We start from the raw sequence: 21,448 nt of genomic DNA on the forward strand, positions 1-21,448 counted from the left end.
ATTTAACAAATATTATACGATTAATATGTATAAAATACATACTACAGATATATTAAATTTATCCTTTTAGCCGTCAGGGCGATGAAGAGATGCTATTAACGTTTTTTGTGTCATTTTATCCTTGTTTTACCTATAATACACAACATGGATGGAACGACATAAATAGCTCTAATAACATTTCTCCGAACACAACTGCAAATTGCTCAAGATTAATTCAAAATTGAATATTACATACATGCTTTTCATTCTTTTTTATTATTCACTAGCCAAATTTCGATCTGAATTCGAAATCAGCGACCCTGAAAATTCTTTAATATTTCACCGGAAGTACTTTAACAACCTCAACGAAAAGAGACTTCAGGACAGATAACACGACAATTTTAAGATAGGAATTAGTGTCAATTTTTATCATTATTGTATTCATTTTGTATATATACATAGAAATCTAAAAAAAAGATGTTTATATTACACTGCAATAATATATTATTAACATAAAATCATATTTAAACTTGTTGACATAAAGCCGTATGTTATGCAATATTTATCATTACAAATAATATTACATGTAACATTCCTGATACTCATATAATATTACTTCTATATCTAAGTTACATGTTGTGGTTTGCTGAGATGAGTGTTTGTAAGATAATCCTATTTGGCATATCAAAGATTTGAAATCTTTTTTTCTAATTTTTTATTGAATCCACAATTGAAAACTGATGATCAGATTCGAAAGAGGAAACATTTCTGAACATTAAATATCCAACATGACCTATATATATGTCCCTCTTTTGTGAAAAGAATTAAAGAAAATAGAACATAAAGTATCAATTACTTTTAAAAGATTATAAGTTTATGAATATATTGTATGTTATATATTGATATGTTTATTGACATGTAAGAATTCACAAAGAACTTTTTATTTTCCAGACAATGGACTTATCTACTTATTTACTTATCTATTTAGTTCTATTTATTTTCATGATGTTTGACAGATAAATCAGAATCCATGATTTGGAATAATAAAAAATGTTATAATCGATTTGTATACTTACAGTCAGTATATATAAATTGATCATAATGGTTCTATCTTACAAAGAATTTCTTTTCTTTGTAACGATATATCCCTCCGTCAGTATTTTTGGGCCGATTATGTACTCGCTCGCCCAGGCCATGGTGGAAAGATTACATGGTGTGCTCATTAGAGAGAGACTTCTCTGTCCGTCTCGCTTGTTCGGTGATCGTTCGGTGATCGTAATTTAGCCAACTTAGTTGTAGTCTTCGTCGCACATACATCATTTAGGTCACTTTATCATGAATTACCTAGTATTCTCAACGTTTATTTGCATGCTCCTATCCTAGCTCCTATTCACTTTAATGCATTCGTCGGAGTGAGTAAGAGTTATAATAGGAATTGAAATACATTTCAGAAATATATACTCAAAATATCTATATCTTTTTTGTAAATTTTTCATGTATATATATGAATACTGAAATATTGTTAGTATAAAAAAATTTAAGATATTTTTTAAACAGTTAAAATAAAATTATATAGAAATTCTAAAAATTCAGAATTTTTTCTATATATAAATTATAAAATATTGTAAGATTGGTATAATTTTCTATAATTTTCTGTAATTGTATATATATATATATATATGGACATATTTTATATACAATTAAATTAAATCGTAATGTCAATGTATACTACATGAGCTGAAATGTCCCGGGATTTTTCAATAGGTGGCGCCATTAGAACATGATTCATTTCGAGAGGTTCATCTGTCACTAATTTATGTATGAAGTTTCATGACATTTCGTTCATTCGTTTACAAGCTACAATCATTTAAATGGCGCTTCTTTCGCCTTCGTTCTGTACCATCACGATAATGCACCGTCACACACGTCCTTGAAAGCGATGGCCAAATTGGACCAATTATGATTAGAATTGGTTGTTCATCCACCGTAGTCTCCAGACTTGGCCCCCAGCGACTATTATCTGTTCCCAAACCTCAAGCGGTGACTCCAGGGAAAGAGATTCACATCGAATGAGGAAGTCATCGCGGAAACCGAGGCGAATATTGACTTGGCTTAGACGTTTCGTATTACAGAAAGGGCATCGAAATGTTGGAAAATCGCTATACCAAGTGTATCGCCCTCGAAGGCAACTATGTTGAGGAATAAATATAACTTTGCCCAAAAAACGCTTGTTTTCATTAAAAATCCCGGGACTTTTCAGCCCATGTAGTACACACACACACACACACACACACACACGCACGCACGCACGCACGCACGCACGCACGCACGCACGCACGCACGCACGCACACACACACACACACAATATACACATATGTACAATTATATAAAATTTCTCGGATAAATGAATAAATAAATAATCAACATACATAATATAAATAAATAAATAAGTACAATTTGTACCAACAATACTTATACCAATGTATAGCTCAGTGGAATTCTCTTCTCTAGGCATCTATGGAATTATTCCATTTTTTCTAGAAAACACAATAGACATTTATGGAATAATTGAATAATTTCAATAGGAACTCATTTTTATTTCGTAATACCATATGTACTCTAATAAACTCTAATAAATCACGTTTGATGCTTGCTTGACAGTTGATATTACTTTACGCTTCGAAACGAAGAGAGAAAAGGATACATAGTGAGATCTAACGAAGATGCATAGAGATCAGTTGTAGCAACATCTTATTTCGCAATATCATTTATTTCTTCGCAGTTGGCTAAATCAATGAACGGTACTTCGACTCGCACAACGAGCGTGGTTTGCCCAAACTGAGCACATCATGTCAATCCCTTTTATCATGATACCAGGCTTTGCGTCACAATCCGACTTGTGTATGCGTACGCACAATTACGCCAGTGGAAGGGGTCTCCTTCTATTGCCTTATCGAATGCCTATCGGCTGATGTATAAATTCCAGAGCAAAGCTCAGGAGGCAGTCCAGATCCTCGAGCGTGTCAAAATCGCACCTACAGCTATTTGTAACTCGGGCGCTCCTGTTAACATCGTGCTGCGAACGGGCGTTCCCATTCACAGCTGAGCGTTCCCAGTATACGAGCTCCACGACTGAGCGCTCCCAGTCGACTCTGACTCCTGATCGGATGCTCTTGATTTTACCATGTACGGGCGTTCCAGATGGATGTTCCCGATGTACAATCCACTAATCAAACGCTCTCGACTGATACCCGTTTTTCCTGTCACCACCTCCATATCGGATGTTCCCGATTCCGCCGTCGACATCGGGAGCTTCCGATCCGGCCCGTTAGTATCCGGGTAATCCGTGACTTGTTTATCCGCTTAAATATCGGCGATCTGCTTGTAATAGTCAGTATTTTGCGATCTGTATACGATCTGCTTGTACACGATCCACTTAACTCTTCATGTATATATTGTGTAATACAAAGTTGTACAACATACTCACTGTGTACATATTCGTTGCAGTAGCCGCTACGCACACTTACGCGCACTGCGATCCACACATATCTCACGCGCATCCTCGAAAACGGCTGCAGATATCTAGATCTTGTGTAACAATCATTTATCAATCAATGAGTGTGATATCAATAAAAATATTTTCTTGTAAAATGATTTGATGCCTTTTTCTCGAACTCCGACGAACAAATTTCGGCGAGTAAAACCGTCACATCTTTGATTATAAACAAAACATTATGACGAAAATATAAACTAAATACAATCGTAAAATATAAATACGGATCTGCAATAAAATCTTTTTTTACGGGAATTAATAATCATTCCTTGGTAATTATAAAAAGCAAATTATATTTATTTACGAAATATTACATTACGACGTTTTACATTTTACTTTACCGACAATGTAGAGTGAATAAATTGAGCAATAAGTAACTGAAGCAATAGAGACAGACCAATTCATGCAATTTATCAATGTTCTATTGAATTTATCATATAATTACCATAAATAGCGAATAAGTTACATTAAGTACTACAGAATCTGATTACTTTACATAAGCATAATGATAGGAAAGGACATGCTATATGTATATAATAGCGAGCAAAATTAATTAAGATATATAATATATACATTTCAGAACTCGCGTGAAAAAATGCAAAAATGGAACAAAATTTAAATAATTCATAATTGCTTAAATAATTCATCAGAATGTAAAAAAATGTTTCAAAATTCTGCAATTTGTTTTAAAAATCCCAAAAAATATTCAGTGCAATCTTTTTCAGTTAAACATAAGATCTTGTTGAAAGGAGTGCGTCTCGAAAGGTAAATCGAAAGTGATAATTTTTTATGTAACACTATGTATTTAAACCATTTATACAGACATTCATCGAGCATTGTAATGATATATTCGAAATATTACACGGTTCTAACAGATATATCACACTTTAAATTACAACCAAAGAATATGGTAACAATATGGGAGGGAGGAAGTGGGGGTTGTAAAGCCCCATCGTCTTTGTTCCGCAGGATGTTTATGATCCTCGAGTATTTTCCAATGGCATATAGCTGATACATCTCGAGTCATCCCCGGACCAGATATATTCTGAGTAGATGGATGAAGCGTTGCTGTCATCGAACGCCACGTTTGGTGGTTGTGAGATACCGCCTGAGATCGTTCGTTAGGCCCAAACGATAAAGAAAGAGGGAATGATATTGAGACGAGTGATTCCGCAATTATCCAGAGCGAATCGTGCGATAGCCGGTCCGAGCCAGATCATCGGACGCCCGTATAGGAGCAATCCTCCTGTTTGAGATTGATATCAGGCGATTACAAAGCAGATCAAAGGGTCGATTGTTTTGACAGACGCATATGCAGGTTAGCGTCGCGTCGTTAACCGCTCAGGGACGCCTCGACCTTTTCTTATCTGAGCAAGTTAGCAAGGGAGAATAAGTTATCTTTCGAGGGAATAGATGCGGTTCTCGCAATCTTGGTTGTTGTAGCTTCTTTCTACTATATTCTTAAATAATATGCCAAACCATTCCTTCGAATGTCGTGTTCAGCTCACTCACTAAAATAACAGATTCGCTCGAGCGCGCGCTTCTTTTTCTTTAAAGAGAGAAAACAAGGGGATCCTGAAGAGGCATGCGTCATGGAGAAGAGACGGAAGCGCTCGGAGCGCGTTCTTTCTTACTTTAATCGCGTTTATCACTCGGGCGTGCCCGAATAAATTTTTAAAAAATTGTTTAAAAAAAATCTTATCATTGCAAAAATCTAAAAATTAAAATAACATTCAAATATTTTTAGAAACTAAAAATTGTTAAAATATCTTAAAATAATTTACAAAAGTTAAAAATTATTATGAAATTCTGTAAATTCTTTTTATTGCTTTAAAAATAAAAAAATTCTACAAAATACTTTAAAATTGCTTTAAAAGTTTTAAATTATTAAAATCTGCAATTTATTCTTAAAAAATACTAAAAATTGTTTTTAATTAAAAGTTTTTAAATAAAAGTTAAAAATTTATTAAATATCAAAATCGTTTTATTATAATAAAGCAACAATAAATTTTTTTAAATAATAACGTTGCTTACATAATAATAATTGATATTTATTAAACCTTTTTAATAACATCTCTTCAAAACTTTTTCCAAAAATAATCACATCATTGAGATAGACTAGCAAAGATATTTTTTCAAAATCTGTTCCATTATCCGCTCAAACGTCGCAGGAGCACAGACTGAATGGTATAATCTTAAATTGCCATAAACCATTACTGAAAAAGCCGTTTTCTCTCTATCTTGGACGAATCTTTATTTGCCAAAACTCTTTAAGTCTCAAGTAATAAATCAAACGTTACCTGATAATTGATCGAGGATCTTGATATCGTCTATTCTAGATAACGAGTAGGAATCTTTTATTGTTACTGCATTTACTTTGTAGTAGTCCACAGAAAATTTTATCCATCCATCTTTTTTACTAAGATCACCGATATCCAAGGACTGGTCTTCAATAACACTTTGGTCTTTCATTTCTTTAATTATTTTATTTACTTCTTCTCTCATCTGTAATAGAATACGTCGAGGAACCTGTTTTATGGAGGAAGAGTCCTTTATTTTAATCACATGCTTCTTAACTTTATAATTTCCTGCAATAATCTCATTAGAAAACATCGTAATTCATTCAGAAAATTGATGAAGTTTTCTTTTTTGGATTCATTAAAATATCTAGAACTTCCTTCACAAATAGAGTTAAGCTCGATGGAATTGTAATATTTTCAATGCAGAACAATTAAAATCAGTACTGTTTTCTGTCGAATTAAGAATCGAATTAAGAAAAATAGAATCAAAGATATTCTGCAATTAAACAGTTTAAGAAAATCGACACATATTTTGCAATTGCAATTATTATTTATTTCAGCAATTAACATTGATATTTCTACAAGATGTTTCGCAAATCTTTTACTATAGTTTTGTATTTAATTAAAATTTGTTCTCCCGTAGAGATATTTCACATATTTGACATATTATTTTTATAATTATCTATTCTGATTTTTTATTTATCCGATTCGACAAAATTACTGTTTATAATAGAAATATCGGAGCCCATATTGATGTTAACAACATAAGGTTTATCATTAATTTCACTTTCATAACAAAAATCTTTTAAATAATTCTTAATTTTATTCATCCTGAAAGAACATTAATTAAAGAACATTAATTATATTGGTCAGTATAACAATTATTAAAATATTATTTATTTTTAACGGAAATTAGGAAAACATAAATCGTTTATTGAATAAATATTTTCCGGGGTATTTTTTATTCGGGGTATTCTTTTTTACACCGCAAAGCTCGACTATTTCTCATTTTCAACATTCAAAATGAAAGTGCCCTTCTTGCTACATTCCCAACTTTTTATTTACTATATAACTTTGTTTATATAACTTTGTTATTTACAGTTCTTTCATTATTTTTATTCTTTGCAAATTTATTTGTTCATTCAGTTTGTTTCCTCCTTTTTTTTATTAACATTTTCAACTTCATTCTTTCCTTTTTTTATTATAATTTTCTTTTTTTCAAAATTAACATTATTTTCCTTCTTATGTTGAAGATTATTTTCTTGAATTAGTTTAATTCGTTTTCTCTCTTTCAATTGCTATTCTTAATATTATTCTTTCCATTTGAAATGCGCTTTTTACGAACTCGTCGGATAAAGCGGACACAAATTGCACGCCCGTGACTTTATCGCGAACTGAATCGGAACATTCTAGATATGCTAACTATGATAATTTTTCGATGTTCGAACCTAAAGAGGCGATATTTTCTCCGAATTTTTGTTTTCTATTTATGAATTGCAAAGTAATTTTGTAACGACTGTGGTTTCCCGAAACGCATTTCTAGTTTCGACTAGAATTTCTTTAACTCTTCGAATTGTAGATTTTCTAAATTTTGCATGCTCTCTAATATCGTGTGTGCTTTTCCCAGTGAATACGTTAATAAAACAGCGGTCTTCGTCTCCTCTTCCCAAAGGTTCGCACTAGCGATAAGATTAAATTGCGTGAAGAACTCGTGAAAGGGCGCACTTCCATTGTAAGTGTCGGGCATAAGTTTTGTCTCGTCTGACTATGAAGTAACATAGAATCAAAATGATTGGTGGCGTTTCCGATATTATCCATACGAGGCGGCATGGCTGAATCGACGCGACTGGTAATACTCGCGGCTGAATTAGCGTTTATGACAGAATTATTAATGAGATTAGCGGCACTCACGGGACTGACGCGTTCGGCAATATTCGCGACAGAACTATCGCCAACGCGGGAAAACAAATCGTTACGTTTGCAAATGTTAAGAAACTTAGCTAATTCGTGGAGAGTCCTTGGTTTCTCCTGAAGTTACACAATCTTTGCGTGCCACAGCGTCGCCGCAAATTCTTTTTGTCTCTGTCGCTGTTGCATGATCTCGTTTCATTGTCGCAACGATATGATCTTCTCCTGCCTCTGTCGCTGCTTCTTACGAAGTTATTGCACTTCCTGCAGTACTGCCTGTAAGATCGTGGCTGTCAAGGCAATTTCTTGTCCACGTTGTCGACGTGGTCGGATCCTCTTCTGGAGCCTTCTTTTCAGATCGCAATGTATACGTCACGGTAATTCATTCGGTTCGGTTGTCGGTCTGTTCGTTCAATCCATTCGCATGGACGAGTCCTCAAAATGTTACGCTCGTGCAGCCGATTCGCGAGGTTGCTCTCGCGGACGTGTACACGCAGAGTGACGCTCATTTGACCACGTTGCGATTGACCACGTTGCGATTGATCACGTTGCAAATGGCCACGTTGCAATTAATCACGTGTTGCAAAGGATCACGTTGCATTTGACTACGAGTTACAAATAACCACGTTGCGATGCAAATGTACCATGGTTAAATTATGATAGGATTAAGTTATTAAATACCCATTTGCATCACGTAATCAATTGCAACGTGGTCATTTGCAACTCATGGTCAATTGCACTGTGACCATTTGCAACACGTGATTCAATTGCAACGTGGTTCAATTGCAACATGATCAAATGGAACGCTCCCGGACTATCAAAATAAAGAAGTAATAAAAAACACAAGTAATAAAAAACAACAAGAAACGTTTATATAAGAGAATACAGTGAAAATAAATGACAGACACGTCCAGACACGGCAACGGTTCATATCTGAATCTGAAGATCTTGTTTGACAGGTTGAATAGTTAATCGCTTCGGTAATGTGCTCACTTCTGTACACCACGAGTATATAGAGGCAAGATAAGGCACAATAATATATTGCGACTTTGTTTTTTTTTTGCTACAAGTGCTACTGAGTAAGCCAGTCATCTTACCTCTATATCCAGAAAATCGGTAGCCGTACTCTGAATTGTCGCGAATTTTCTCTAATTCTCCCTCTTTTCGTGGAATAAATTTTGCCATACGCGGTTTTATTGGATGGATAGGGTCTTGGGTCGTGATTTGCTGGACAGCTTCTCGATGTTCCATTGAGAGGCTGCTTCCTCCAACATAAATCTCTTTTTCCATGAGCAAGAGGTTCTCGCCTCCTTATTTCTTCCTGTCACAACAAGATCGCCTCTCAAAAGGATGCAAATAATAGACGCAAACAGAAAGAATAAATGAGAGATATGATCTGTGTATCCCTGCCATTAGGAGTATTCCTCTTCGGTAATGATTTTTTTTGACGTTCTTTTCTCTTCTAGCAACCGGATGAGACAGCTCGACAATCTACAACATAGCCACCGATCCTCGCGTTGATTATCGTTAATTAAAGATTTTTTCGTAAAAGATGATAAAAAAAAAAGAAATAAATTAAAATAGCACATGAAAGTCAATCCGCACGCACGTTCGCTCGCCTTCACAAGCCGAGAAAACACAGGGTTTACTTGACTTATCCGCGAAATAGTGACGGACAGAAACGTTACGTCTCAATATATATATATATATATATCTTAGAAATTCGATACGCTCTTGGAATGCACATTTCCGACGATGTAAGTCAAACTTTCGTAGTTGATTTTATTAATTAATTTACTTTACCGACACACAAGAAATAACGTTTTCAATCTTTACTTGAACTTCATGAGTTATACGTAATAATATGAAATTTTTAACTCGGAATAAATAATATTCTATATAATAAGTAAGAGTGAGACAACAATTAAATTAATAATTGTAATAAGAGATAATATCAAATTAACAACTTAAAGTATACATAAATAAATAAAAATTTAATAATATACATCGATTATTAAAATAAAGATAACAAATTCATCAATCAGAAACGAAAATCCTATTAAGTCCATAACAAAAAATATGGTTGAAATTAAATATTATAATTTAATGGATGGTGAAAATTCGATAACCAAAAATTATTATTGATCAAAGTAGTTCTAATGATCTCTTGTTAACACTTCCTGAGGATGAAGTCAAAAAATTTGCTTACATGATATTAATTTAAAAATCATATAATCTCTCTCCCCCCCTCTCTCCCTCCACTCCCTCCTTTCATATCTCCCTTCTGCCCCTCCCCCTTTCTCCGCCGTCCTCCCCTCTTCCCCTTTCTCTTTCCCTCTCTATTGTTCCCCTCCTCTCTTATTCATCTCCTCTCTTCCTCTCTTTTTCTCCCTCGCTCTTTTCCTCTCTCTTTTGTCCCTCTTTCTCTCTCTAGCTAATTTTCTCGTTGTTTTATAGCTATTAAAATACAACGTGTGCTTTGTACGCGTATGTGTATTTAAAGCCATCAATCGGTAATTGCGATGATGCTTAGTTTTATATATTAAAATTAAAAAGACTTTATATTTTATATTAGTCCATGTTCAACGATGATTTGATTTTAAATTGACACAAGTTTTCCTAAGTATAAAAATTTTATATTATCAAATCTCCAAACGTTATAAAAAACGTTATAAAAAGATTAGGTTATCAAAGTTTGCAGAATTTATTCAAAATCAATTTTTTTCCAGATGATGCCATTTTAAATATGATATTCATTACTTCAAGATTACTATGATTCTAAATTAACGTTTTATCAAGATTATAGTACGATTAATAGTGTACAATTTTTTAATTCACAATTACCTTATTGTCATTCAATATATGGGATAATTATGACGATAAGTATCGAGGAAACCGTGATGCTTCGCGCACGATAGCTTGCCCGTTATCACGAAGAGACACGTTGAAATACTGACGATTGTGCATTCATTAATAATTTAATTACGTATAAGCATAATTCAAATAAATCAAAGAAAATTAATACCTACATAAGAGCCAAATACAAGATGAACACGTGTAATAAATTTATTCAAATACAATAATATACGTTTCACTCTTGTATTGCGGATCCTTTTCAATATTAATAAAACTTTAAATATGAAAAATTATGATCATACATTATAGAATGCATTGAAGGAACGGATATGTGGAACATGGAGCAATATCGTGTAAACCCTGACAAAAGAAAATAAAACATAAAGTATTAATAAAGCATTAATTGGAATGTAAAGGAAGTATAAGGAAGGAGTAACGGAAACGTAAACGAAGAGAAACGAAACTCGAAAATTGGAACATGGAACATAAAGGAAGCGTCAATTAAATGTTCAAGAATCATAAATAAAGCACAGATAAGTTCTTCGGCAAGCACGAGCAGAATGTTCATTAAATATAAACGGAGCATGATTAGGCAGAGAACGTAACGGAGCATCATTGAGTTCTTAGACGAACGAATGAAATGTGATCCTGAGATCCTTGGTAAGCAAATGATAATAATCGATCAATGAATATTGATCAAATGATAATATTTTAAAATATATTTCATTTATTCAATAAATATCTAAGAAAAAATAATATGCTTTTATTTTGGAGCTAAGAGCTCACTTCAAAACAATTATTTCATTTTAACAACTTTCAAATTGAAAGTTCAAATTGAAAAATCTTTCAATGCTACGTCTTCTATCCTAGTCTGTACGGTTTTTGTAAATTCGAGAAGTTAGTTCTCACTAAGTCCCTCTGGTGGCGGTGTCGCATACTACTTAACAATGCTTCGTTTATATTTGGTGTATAACTCAATGACGCTCTGTCTTAAAATAAATTTTTTTATTTCTATATCCTACAAGTGTACACGAAGTGTACTTGAATGCTTCGTGTACGTTTGGAAGTGTAGACGAAGCACTAAATAGCCAAATCTGAAGAGACAGATTTTGAGCAGAGTCTGTTCAAATTTCTTTGCAGAAAGGTAACAAATTATACACGAAGTTTGTATCAGACAATGTCAGCAAACTGCTGTCAAAAATCTGATGACATGCTATATCAGCAAATTGATGACAGAAACTAAACGGAGTCTGCTGCATAATCTGACGGCAGATTAGGAGCAGAAACCGAACAAGATCTGTCATTTTTCATATACGGTTTCGCCACGAGATGGATTGCTTCTCGTAAGAAGAAACGTTCAGGAATCCTATAAGAATTTTTGGCGTATATAAATAAGCAAATTTCTTAGAGATATCCAAACTTTTTTAGAGTGTGTTTTCTGAATCTCCGAATATTTTTTTGATCATTTTATAACTTTCTCATGTGTATTTTGAAATGTGAAGTTAATTAATAATATTTTAGCAATAAAACTGTATTGATTGTTTCTAGTTTCACACCAATATATATAAATATATAATTATGTATAATTATATATAATCATTTATATATAATTATACATGTACAATTATATATGTACGCAAAATTTCTCATAAGAAACCAAGGCGATTTAAATGAAAATGACAGAAACTCGATTTCTATTGCCAATCTGTCAAGTTATATTAGTAGATGTTCGGTTTCTGTTCGCAATCTGCTATCAGATTCTGTCAGCAGGTTCTGTTTGATTTCCGTTGCTAATCTGTTTGCATAGAATGTTAATAGATTTCTGTCGGCAGAATAGGAGCAGAATGCGATATAATCAGTCTGCTAACATCTGATCAAATCTGCTATCAGTCTGTCAATATCCTGCTAACATTTTGCTATCTGGGAATGAATGAAATGCATCAGTACGCTCCATGCATTCTTTGCAGAGTATTTAGAAAACATTAATGAAAGAAAAAAAATTTTAAACATATGGGAAATATGACAGATGTGTTTCGGACACACTTTACGGAGCGTTTGGGGAGAGCGTGTATGAATATTAAAACTATTGTTTAAGAACTATTGTTTAAAATTCTTTGTTCACACTTCTTTGACGCTTCGACAAGTTTTACATTTTCATCAGGGAAATTATCATTATATAACTAGGTTTATGTTCAAATGTATTTTTATCTAATTTCCAAATAAACTAAGAGAAATTAAAAAAATTAAAATCAATGAATAATAGATGATAAATTACAAATGTTTTTTTTATTTAAATGATAGTCATTTAGACGAGTTTCTTAGTCAACGCAATCGTTCGATCATACGAGTTCATGTGAAAGACATGACTAAAGACTAAAAGTTAAGCTGTATATAAACATTGACAACAAAGAAGGAAGCATCAAATTCTTGTAAATAAGTTAAAATATAAAGAATCAAGAAATTCTGTGTTATTTTTAATATCGAGTTCATGTAATTGTTTATTTAATTGTTAATTAATAAAAATCATTTCTGTAATTTTTTGTACTTAAAGTTTTGTTAATATTGAAAAGAATCTTCAATACAGAATCGAAACATTTATTGTATTACTTGAATAAATTTATTACATGCGTTCATTTTGACTTATAGATATTAATTTTCTTTTATTTATTTCGATAGAACCTGTTACTTTAATTAGTTTTACAATTCAAATATCATACTTTGGATAATTAGCACCATTACAATAATATTCATGCATAATCTGTTTTTATTATAAAATGAATATTAATTTCATATCAATGATTTATAACAATTTTGAAGTTATAAGAGAATAAATCTTAAACGTATTTTCTTGTTATTTTTCCTTATCTTATACAAAATAAATAATTTTGTTATGTATTATAAGATTTATTAGTAAATATTTAATTATTTTACAGATTATGCGAAATTATTGGGTATGGAAAAAAGTTTCCGCCTTTTTTAAATGAAAACGTGTGTTTATTAAAACAAATCTATATAAGTGAGTTTATTCAAAGTATGCTCCTTCGGAAGCGACAACTTTCTCCCACCTTTCCAGTAATAAACGGATTCCTCGAATGAAAAAATCTGATTCTTTTGAAGCGATCCATTCATCAAGCCATTTTTTGATACCTTCATAAGAATTGAATCGTTCTCCAGAAAAGGCCGACTACATGGATCAGAACAAATGGAAATCTGAAGGAGCAATGTCCGGTGAATACGGCGGGTGGGGCAGAATTTCCCATTTTATTCCTTCCAAGTATTTCTTGACCGGTTTTGCAACGTGTGGCCTAGCGTTATCATGTAACATAATCACAGCTTGTTGTGCCATTCCGGTCGTTTTTCTTTCAAAGCTTGGTTTAAACGTATCAGTTGTAGCCGATAACGATCGCTAGTGATGGTTTCGGACGGTTTGAAGCTCATAATATATAATACCTCTTTGATCCCACCAAATGCATAACATAATCTTTGAAGCATGAATATTTCGTTTTGGCATTGATGGATCTGGTTCACCTGGCATCACCCATGCCTTCAAGCGTTTAGAGTTAGTAGATCCATTTTTCATCGCCAGTTATGATACGATGTAGAAAAAATCCTTCCTTTGTTGTCGTTGACGAAGCATCTCGCAGATGACCAAACATCTTTCCATGTCTCTCTCTTTCAATTTGTATGGCACCCAATTTCCTTCTTTTTGCACCATTCTCATTGCGTGTAGACGTTTTCCAACAGTGGATCTATCAACATTTAACTTTTTTGCCAACCTATCGAGCGATAAACACGAATCTTCTCGAGTAATGCTTGCAATTCTGCATCTTTCGGTGCACCTTCGCGTTCTTTGTCACGCACGTCAAAATCATCACTGTTAAATCGCCGAAACCATTCTTTACAATTAGTTTTCGATGGAGCATGCTCACCGTAAATATCTACGAGCAAACGACAAAAGTGCGTTTCCACATCACTTTTCTTTAAAATAAAATAATGGAGTAAAACGCAAATATTGCTTTTTTGGAATAAATTCCGACATCTTCAACACAAAAAAATTATTCTTTATTACGCTTCGAACAAATGCCATCTATGGGCTCAAAAGTTTGGACACACATCTTTCAAAAATATGCGTTCTATCAAATACACGAGCAATGCTACTAACGACATCTTCTGCAATGGATGGAAACTTTTCCCCATATTATATTCCGAAGAGAAAGAAAGTTTTATTTGTGATAAGAAATAAGTATTTGTATATTTTTGCTTGCCTATATATAAAAAATGAAAAGGTATGTTAAATATTAAAAAGACATGTTAATTTTCTTTGTTCAAATATATATTTTAATAATAAAAATAAATATAGTTTGCATTTTGTAATTATTAATGTTTTTTTATTCATTTCTTATAAATAGATTTGATTTATATCTCAATAATCGTTATTGTCACAATCATCTTTTAGGCCATCACATTTTATTCTGCGCGATATGATGTAATAAATACATAATTTTTGAAGGAGATTAGAAAATTTATTTTTATTACGTAAACAAGAAATAATTTCGATTACTAATATTTTCCTATTGATAATAGAAGCTTTAAAATAATTATTCATACAAGAATTAAATACGAATAAGAAAATGATACATTGTTGAATTCCAACTTTGCGTTTTTTCATCATAATTATTCCGGTTGATTTTAATATTCCCATCATCATTGGTCAAATTAGTTTTAAAAGCGTCATGTTTTTCTGCTAGATCTTGTATTATTTAGTTTTATCGTCAAAGGAAGTTAATCAAATAACATATAATAACATACGAAATTTATATATAACAATTTAAAAATTTATTTATAGCGTAAATCTTAAATTAAAATTAATCTTTTGAATGTCAAACTTCAAACAAAATATAAAAGCGGTCCCAAAATATCCGAGATATTTCTGTGTATTGATTTAAATGAAAATTTATGTGGGCGTTCAAGATTGAATACAAATTTGATATTAGAACTTCATAATTCAAAACAGCAATATGATGCAAAAATTGTAGCGTATTGATCTTATTTTGTGCATTTTTATTTAATAACGTATTCGAAATTGTTAAATATAAATTTGATTTTAACGTAATAAATAAATTTTAAGATGATAAATACAATGTGATAGAAAATTTTACAAAATTCTTAATATCAGTGTATATCATTATATTTTGTCGTACATTTTTATGTATTATAAATTATATATTATTATGTATTATAATTTTTGAAATCGCTGCGGATTTCGAATTTGATGTTTTATAATTACGTCTTTTTGATGTCTTTAATTACGTCAAATAATATTTTAAAAATACAGCTAAACATTTTATAAAATATATTGTATTTAGAATTTTAAAGGAATGTATAATTTAAATACTATAGAAGATTTATTTATTTATTGTATATAAAAATTTTCTAATGTTTAAAAACGCTTATAAAAATCCGTTGTATTGGATTTTTAAAAGTAAATTTTAGAAATTTTAATTTTAATTTAATTCACTTATTCCTCAAATTCCTGCATATGCGGCTATTAAAAGAATTCAACCCATTTGTTTTATAAAATGCTGAAAGTTTTATGTTAAAGCCATTATTTTGAATTTGCAAATTTTAGTTCAGAAAATCAAAATTTTTAATTTTAAATATTCTAAATACATAAAAAATTGTAATTAATTATATAATGATTTCTATTTTGTAATGTCTCGGTTTTTTAACATAAAATTTGTATATTAGACTTATATTTTATTATATTTTATTGATATCAAGAGTCCTTTATTATTAATAAAAAATTATATTTTCAAACAATGTTTAATAGTATTTTTAAAAGAAGACGATTAATTTCATGACAATAGACATTGACATTGTATATGTTCGGAGTCTTTTTAGTTTTATGACATAATAGAGACTTAAGGAATTAAAAGAAACCTTGGTTTCCTTTAAAAAATAAAATATTAAGTAATTTATATATAATTTTATTTATAGTATTGTACACCAATTCAAATATTTATGTATTTATAATTACTTTTTTGAATATTTATAAGATATATTTAATAACAAAAACATTTTTAATTAGGGGACTTGAAGGTGCAAACAACAGCGCAATTGAAATATGTGACAGAAGAAGATTTGAGTGCGATAGGAATGAGCAAGCCAGAGATGCGTCGTCTAAAGAAATACTTTCAGAAACATTTTCCTCAAAATTATTTATCCAAATTTAAGAAAATGCTGCTACCAAAACGCGAAGAGCAGCCTTCTGGTGTTGTGGGCATGTTACCAGAAGAAAGACATAACAAACCATCAGTAATACGTGTTCCAAATAAACATATGATTCCGGCTGATGCAATTATTGTAAATAAAGAACTTGGGACTGGTGAATTTGGAGTCGTACAGCAAGGAGTATGGACTAATGATGGTGAAAGGATTCAAGTTGCCATTAAATGTCTGTCACGTGAGAGGATGCAGAACAATCCCATAGAATTTTTGAAGGAGGCCGCGATAATGCATGCAATTGATCATGAGCATATTGTGAGATTATATGGCGTCGTGCTCGATACGAACTCACTGATGCTCGTTACAGAATTGGCTCCACTGCGCTCATTACTAGAATGTCTTAAGGAACCCAGTTTGCGCGCAAGTTTTCCTGTCTTATCGCTATGTGATTTCGCTGTGCAAATTGCTGACGGAATGCAATATCTGGAAGCGAAAAGATTGATACACCGTGATCTTGCTGCCAGAAACATCCTTGTGTTTTCCAAGAATAAGGTAAAAATATCGGATTTCGGATTGTCACGTGCTTTAGGAGTGGGTAAAGATTATTATCAAACGAATTTCAATGTTAATTTGAAACTACCTATTGCGTGGTGCGCACCTGAATGCATATCATATTTGAAGTTTACGTCAGCGAGCGATGTTTGGGCATATGGAGTAACATTATATGAGATGTTTAGTTACGGATTTCAGCCTTGGGCAGCGTTGACCGGTCATCAAATTCTTGAAGCAATAGACGAACCTAATTTTCAGAGATTAGAACAACCTGAATGCTGTCCAAAAGACTATTTTACTTTGATGCAACAATGTTGGCAACATGAACCCTCAAAGAGGCCCAAATTCTCTGAATTGATTAATGTATTACCCGATCTGAAACCTGAGCAAGTGCAAGCAGTCCAAGATAGCACCGAACCAGGTCAGCTCGTTTACAGACAGAGTGATATAATCACAGTTTTGGACAAAGGTAGCAGCAATACTTTGTGGAAGGGCGTCTTAAATAATGGCAAAACAGGATTCTTCAATCCGGCTCACACAATCGCATATCTTGGATCCAATCTACCTAGTAATAAACTTGGCGAATTTACACGGGGAGATGGTAAAAATGTTTTCTCCTCGCAACGTAGAAAAATTCGAACAGACATGATATCTTCTCCACAAGGTGATCTCAAGCACACTGGTCACGTAGGTTTAGATGGAGCATATTTTGGTGACATTAGCTTTCTTGGAAAATATCCACATTTGCCTCGTCAAGTTGTAACGCCATACAAACCGCAGGAGGATGCAACCGATAATTTTAATAAAATTTCAACTCAAAATGCAAGAAGCATAGACATGAATAGGGAATCGACAAGAGAAAGTAGAAGCATACAAGAAACTGAAAGTAAACATGGTATATTTATCTTTTATTACAATAATCTTTTCAATAATCTTTTACAATAATCTTTTTTAAAGCAGAATTATTTTATTTTATAAAATAAAATTTAGATAATTATTTACAATAGCTTTTTCCGAATTGTAATATCTTTTTCTTGCAATCTTAATAAAAATTGCAATAACCTAACTTTTTTGCATGGACTTAGCTCATCAATAATTTCGGTTCGGGAAGCAAAAAGAGGTTCAGGCTAGAGAGGAGATGCAATTCGAAAAACTCGGATTTAATTAGATTAATTACAATAAAGTTATTTTTATTTGGAGAAAAGGATATAAGCGCGATATATATGCGCGCGTGCATGCGTACGTGCGTGTATATGTGTATCTATTATGCTGGCGGAGCTCGCGGTTACAATGTGTGCGAGTATATGTTACACCGAATTTCGGCACGCAGACTAACACAGCATCTTTTGGACGGCGTACCTTGCTAGTAGACGCGGGATATATGAGGTGCGGGATGTGTTAGGTGCGGGAGTCAGCTGTGTTACGCGTAGCATCACTGATTGGTTCGCAGGAACACGGATACATGCCAGACGCGTTTCGCGACGCATTATTTCTAATAGGATATTTGCTCGATGATGGAATGAGGAACAATGCCAAATGTTTCAGCGGCGACTTTGAGCGGGGAGATATCGATTGGTATTCGAGTTCATTAATCTCCTATCTATGTTATGTGAAGGGATAGCGCATCGCCCATTTGTGGATGGACAAAGACCATAACAGCGGCGATCGGCTAGTAATGACGTGCATTGTTACAAAATCTTTGTTACAACTTCAACAGTGATAAACTATTGCTGAGCTAGTGCCGATCAACCGAGAGCGTTCGAAAAGTATAATCTATCTATTCTTTTAACTATTTATTTCCAGATAAAAATGAGGACAGCTTTCTTCAGTGACCATGATATATGTTGTCAAGATCATGATTCTGAGTGATCTTGAAAAAGCTTTAACCATCGGTCATTATTCGTTAAAATTATTTAAAAAATTAGTTTTGAAAAATATGGTTTTAGTGAAATGAATAATATTAAAAGAACAAATTCTCTTTTAAAACAAATTTTCTGTTCTGAAAACAAGAATTTTTTTTAAAGTAGAGAATTTGTTCTTAAGAAAAGAATCTCAGTCACTTCTTATGGAAATGAAGTCTCGATCAAATTTGTTGAAATTTTGATATGATAGGTTCTCGCTCACTAATCAAAAGTTTCGATTGTCACGAGAACAAATAATTAAAAACTTTGAAGTTATGGCGGCTAAAATTGATCTTCATTATCAGGCAGTATAACGTAATGTTAGTTTGAAATTTAATTTAATCTATTTCATTTTTTTAAAAGTTTTTATTTACACCTTTATTTTTATGTACTGTGACCGTACTCATGAATGACGGTACAACTTCATCACGTGCTATATTTTATTTCTTAAACAAATGAATTCCCTTCGGGATGACTCAATAACCAGACAGAATTTTCGCAAAATATCAGAGCTTTTCTCAAAACAAGTTGGATGCCAAGCACAAGAGTGTGCCGTCCTTCCGTTAATTTCCATTTACTTTACGATAGTTATACAATTGCAATTCGCGACGGCAACAGGGGTGGGTCATTATATGTAACAGAAAAATTGTCGGAGGATGAGCGAGATAGGCTGCAAGAATAATATAGAAATTGACAAGAAAATAAATATCAAGGATTTTGAGACGCTGATTTACAATTGACTTTCATAAGTTAATATTAGCTTGGTCTTAGCAAAACAATAGAGTCGATATTAATAATTAGGTAATCACATTAGATCTCGATAAATCTCTACTCTCCAAAGATCAAAGATCAGAAAAAAAAAAGGAAAATATAATATTTCCTATCAACTAAACGTGGAATAAAGTTTATCACTGGTACATAAAGAGCTCGCACACTGATAAAATAATTATCAAAATAGATTAGACATCGGCGCAAATCGGAACGGACCTCTAGCACGGATTTTATAGTTATTGTGATGTCGCAATCAACGAAAGTCTCTACTGATCAATACATAAATAAAATAATATGAAGTGACTCGACTGTGGCAAGGAGTCGAGCGCTAATCGACAATTAGTTTCTTTCTCTCGAAAATAGGACGTTCAGGCGGCACGTGATTCGTAACTTGCTAACTTACACGGCAGCTATTAAATCGGCCGCTCCAAATTTCTCGAGTTTTCACGCGCGATCCACCCGACGCCATAAATTTCATGATCGACAGCTTTACAAATACAGTAACGTTTGTCTCACCCAATGACTTTTCGTATGTTTCAATATTCTCGAAACAATCATCTTAGACTTTGTTCTCGATAACCAATAATCCTGAAAGATCGTGCATCCTTTCACAGTTTTTGTTGGCTAAAGTAGGAGTACCGGCTGGGAGTTTTCCGTGAATTCAAGCAGGTCGTTCAGCCTCCCTTTAATTGGGGCCATGTCATGCATCGATAGGCCCTTATCAATCACGCGGGCCCACGAATCGCATAGAGTTTTGCGGTCTGCAAATCCTTGCTTACTTTAAGGCGCGTAACATAATTTGAAAGGACATATTGCAATTTCATAGCTATTCGGGTTGGCTCGGGAAAGCCCTGGAAGCTCTGCCACTTGCTTCGTGTCGGAGTGTCACTATCTCCGACTGATATCCTCCTCAGTCACCTGGCGTATCTGGAGCTTTCTCCTTCCACAGTTTTTTTCTATAATTTGCGTGTGATACAGCAAAGCTCAAAACGGTAGCGCATTACAAAAATATACAAAATGATACATGTCCGAGTAAGGCAGCTTCTATTATGGCATGATAGAAAGATTACATGGTATGCTCAGTTTGCAAGTATTTCTCTTTAATTTTCTGCTCTCTCGTTTGTTCGGTGATCACTCATAATCTCAGTTTAACTAACCTAACCTTAGTTGTTGTCTTCGTTGCACGCACATCCTATAGGTTCAATCTCTTTTTATCATGTACTATTTAGTACTGTATATCAACGTATGCTCGCGTCGCATGCTCCTATCCTAACTCCTACTCACTTTAATACGTTGGAATGAATAGGATCTAATAGGAATTGAAACACATTTCACAAATATATATACTTAAAATATCTATATTTTTTAATAGAATTTTATATATGTGTGTGTATATATATAT

The 21,448-nt window shown here is 32.9% G+C and overlaps 1 protein-coding gene across 4 annotated transcripts in view; it reads left to right on the plus strand.

The window, feature by feature from the left end:
• The window catches only part of LOC108685209 (tyrosine-protein kinase PR2), a 330,449-nt gene that overhangs the window by 71,505 nt on the left and 237,496 nt on the right, over positions 1-21,448 (plus strand). For 2 of the 4 annotated variants that reach the window (XM_018189894.1, XM_018189897.1), the window contains exon 4: positions 16,686-18,269. In XM_018189894.1, coding sequence (XP_018045383.1) covers positions 16,686-18,269 — 1,584 coding nt within the window. Of the gene's footprint in view, positions 1-11,224; positions 11,258-16,685; positions 18,270-21,448 lie in introns of those variants that run through there. The other 2 variants (XM_018189898.1, XM_018189895.1) reach the window with 2 other exon arrangements.

The sequence above is a fragment of the Atta colombica genome, unplaced genomic scaffold (assembly GCF_001594045.1).
Source record: "Atta colombica isolate Treedump-2 unplaced genomic scaffold, Acol1.0 scaffold147, whole genome shotgun sequence".
Classification (NCBI taxonomy): Eukaryota; Metazoa; Arthropoda; class Insecta; order Hymenoptera; family Formicidae; genus Atta; species Atta colombica.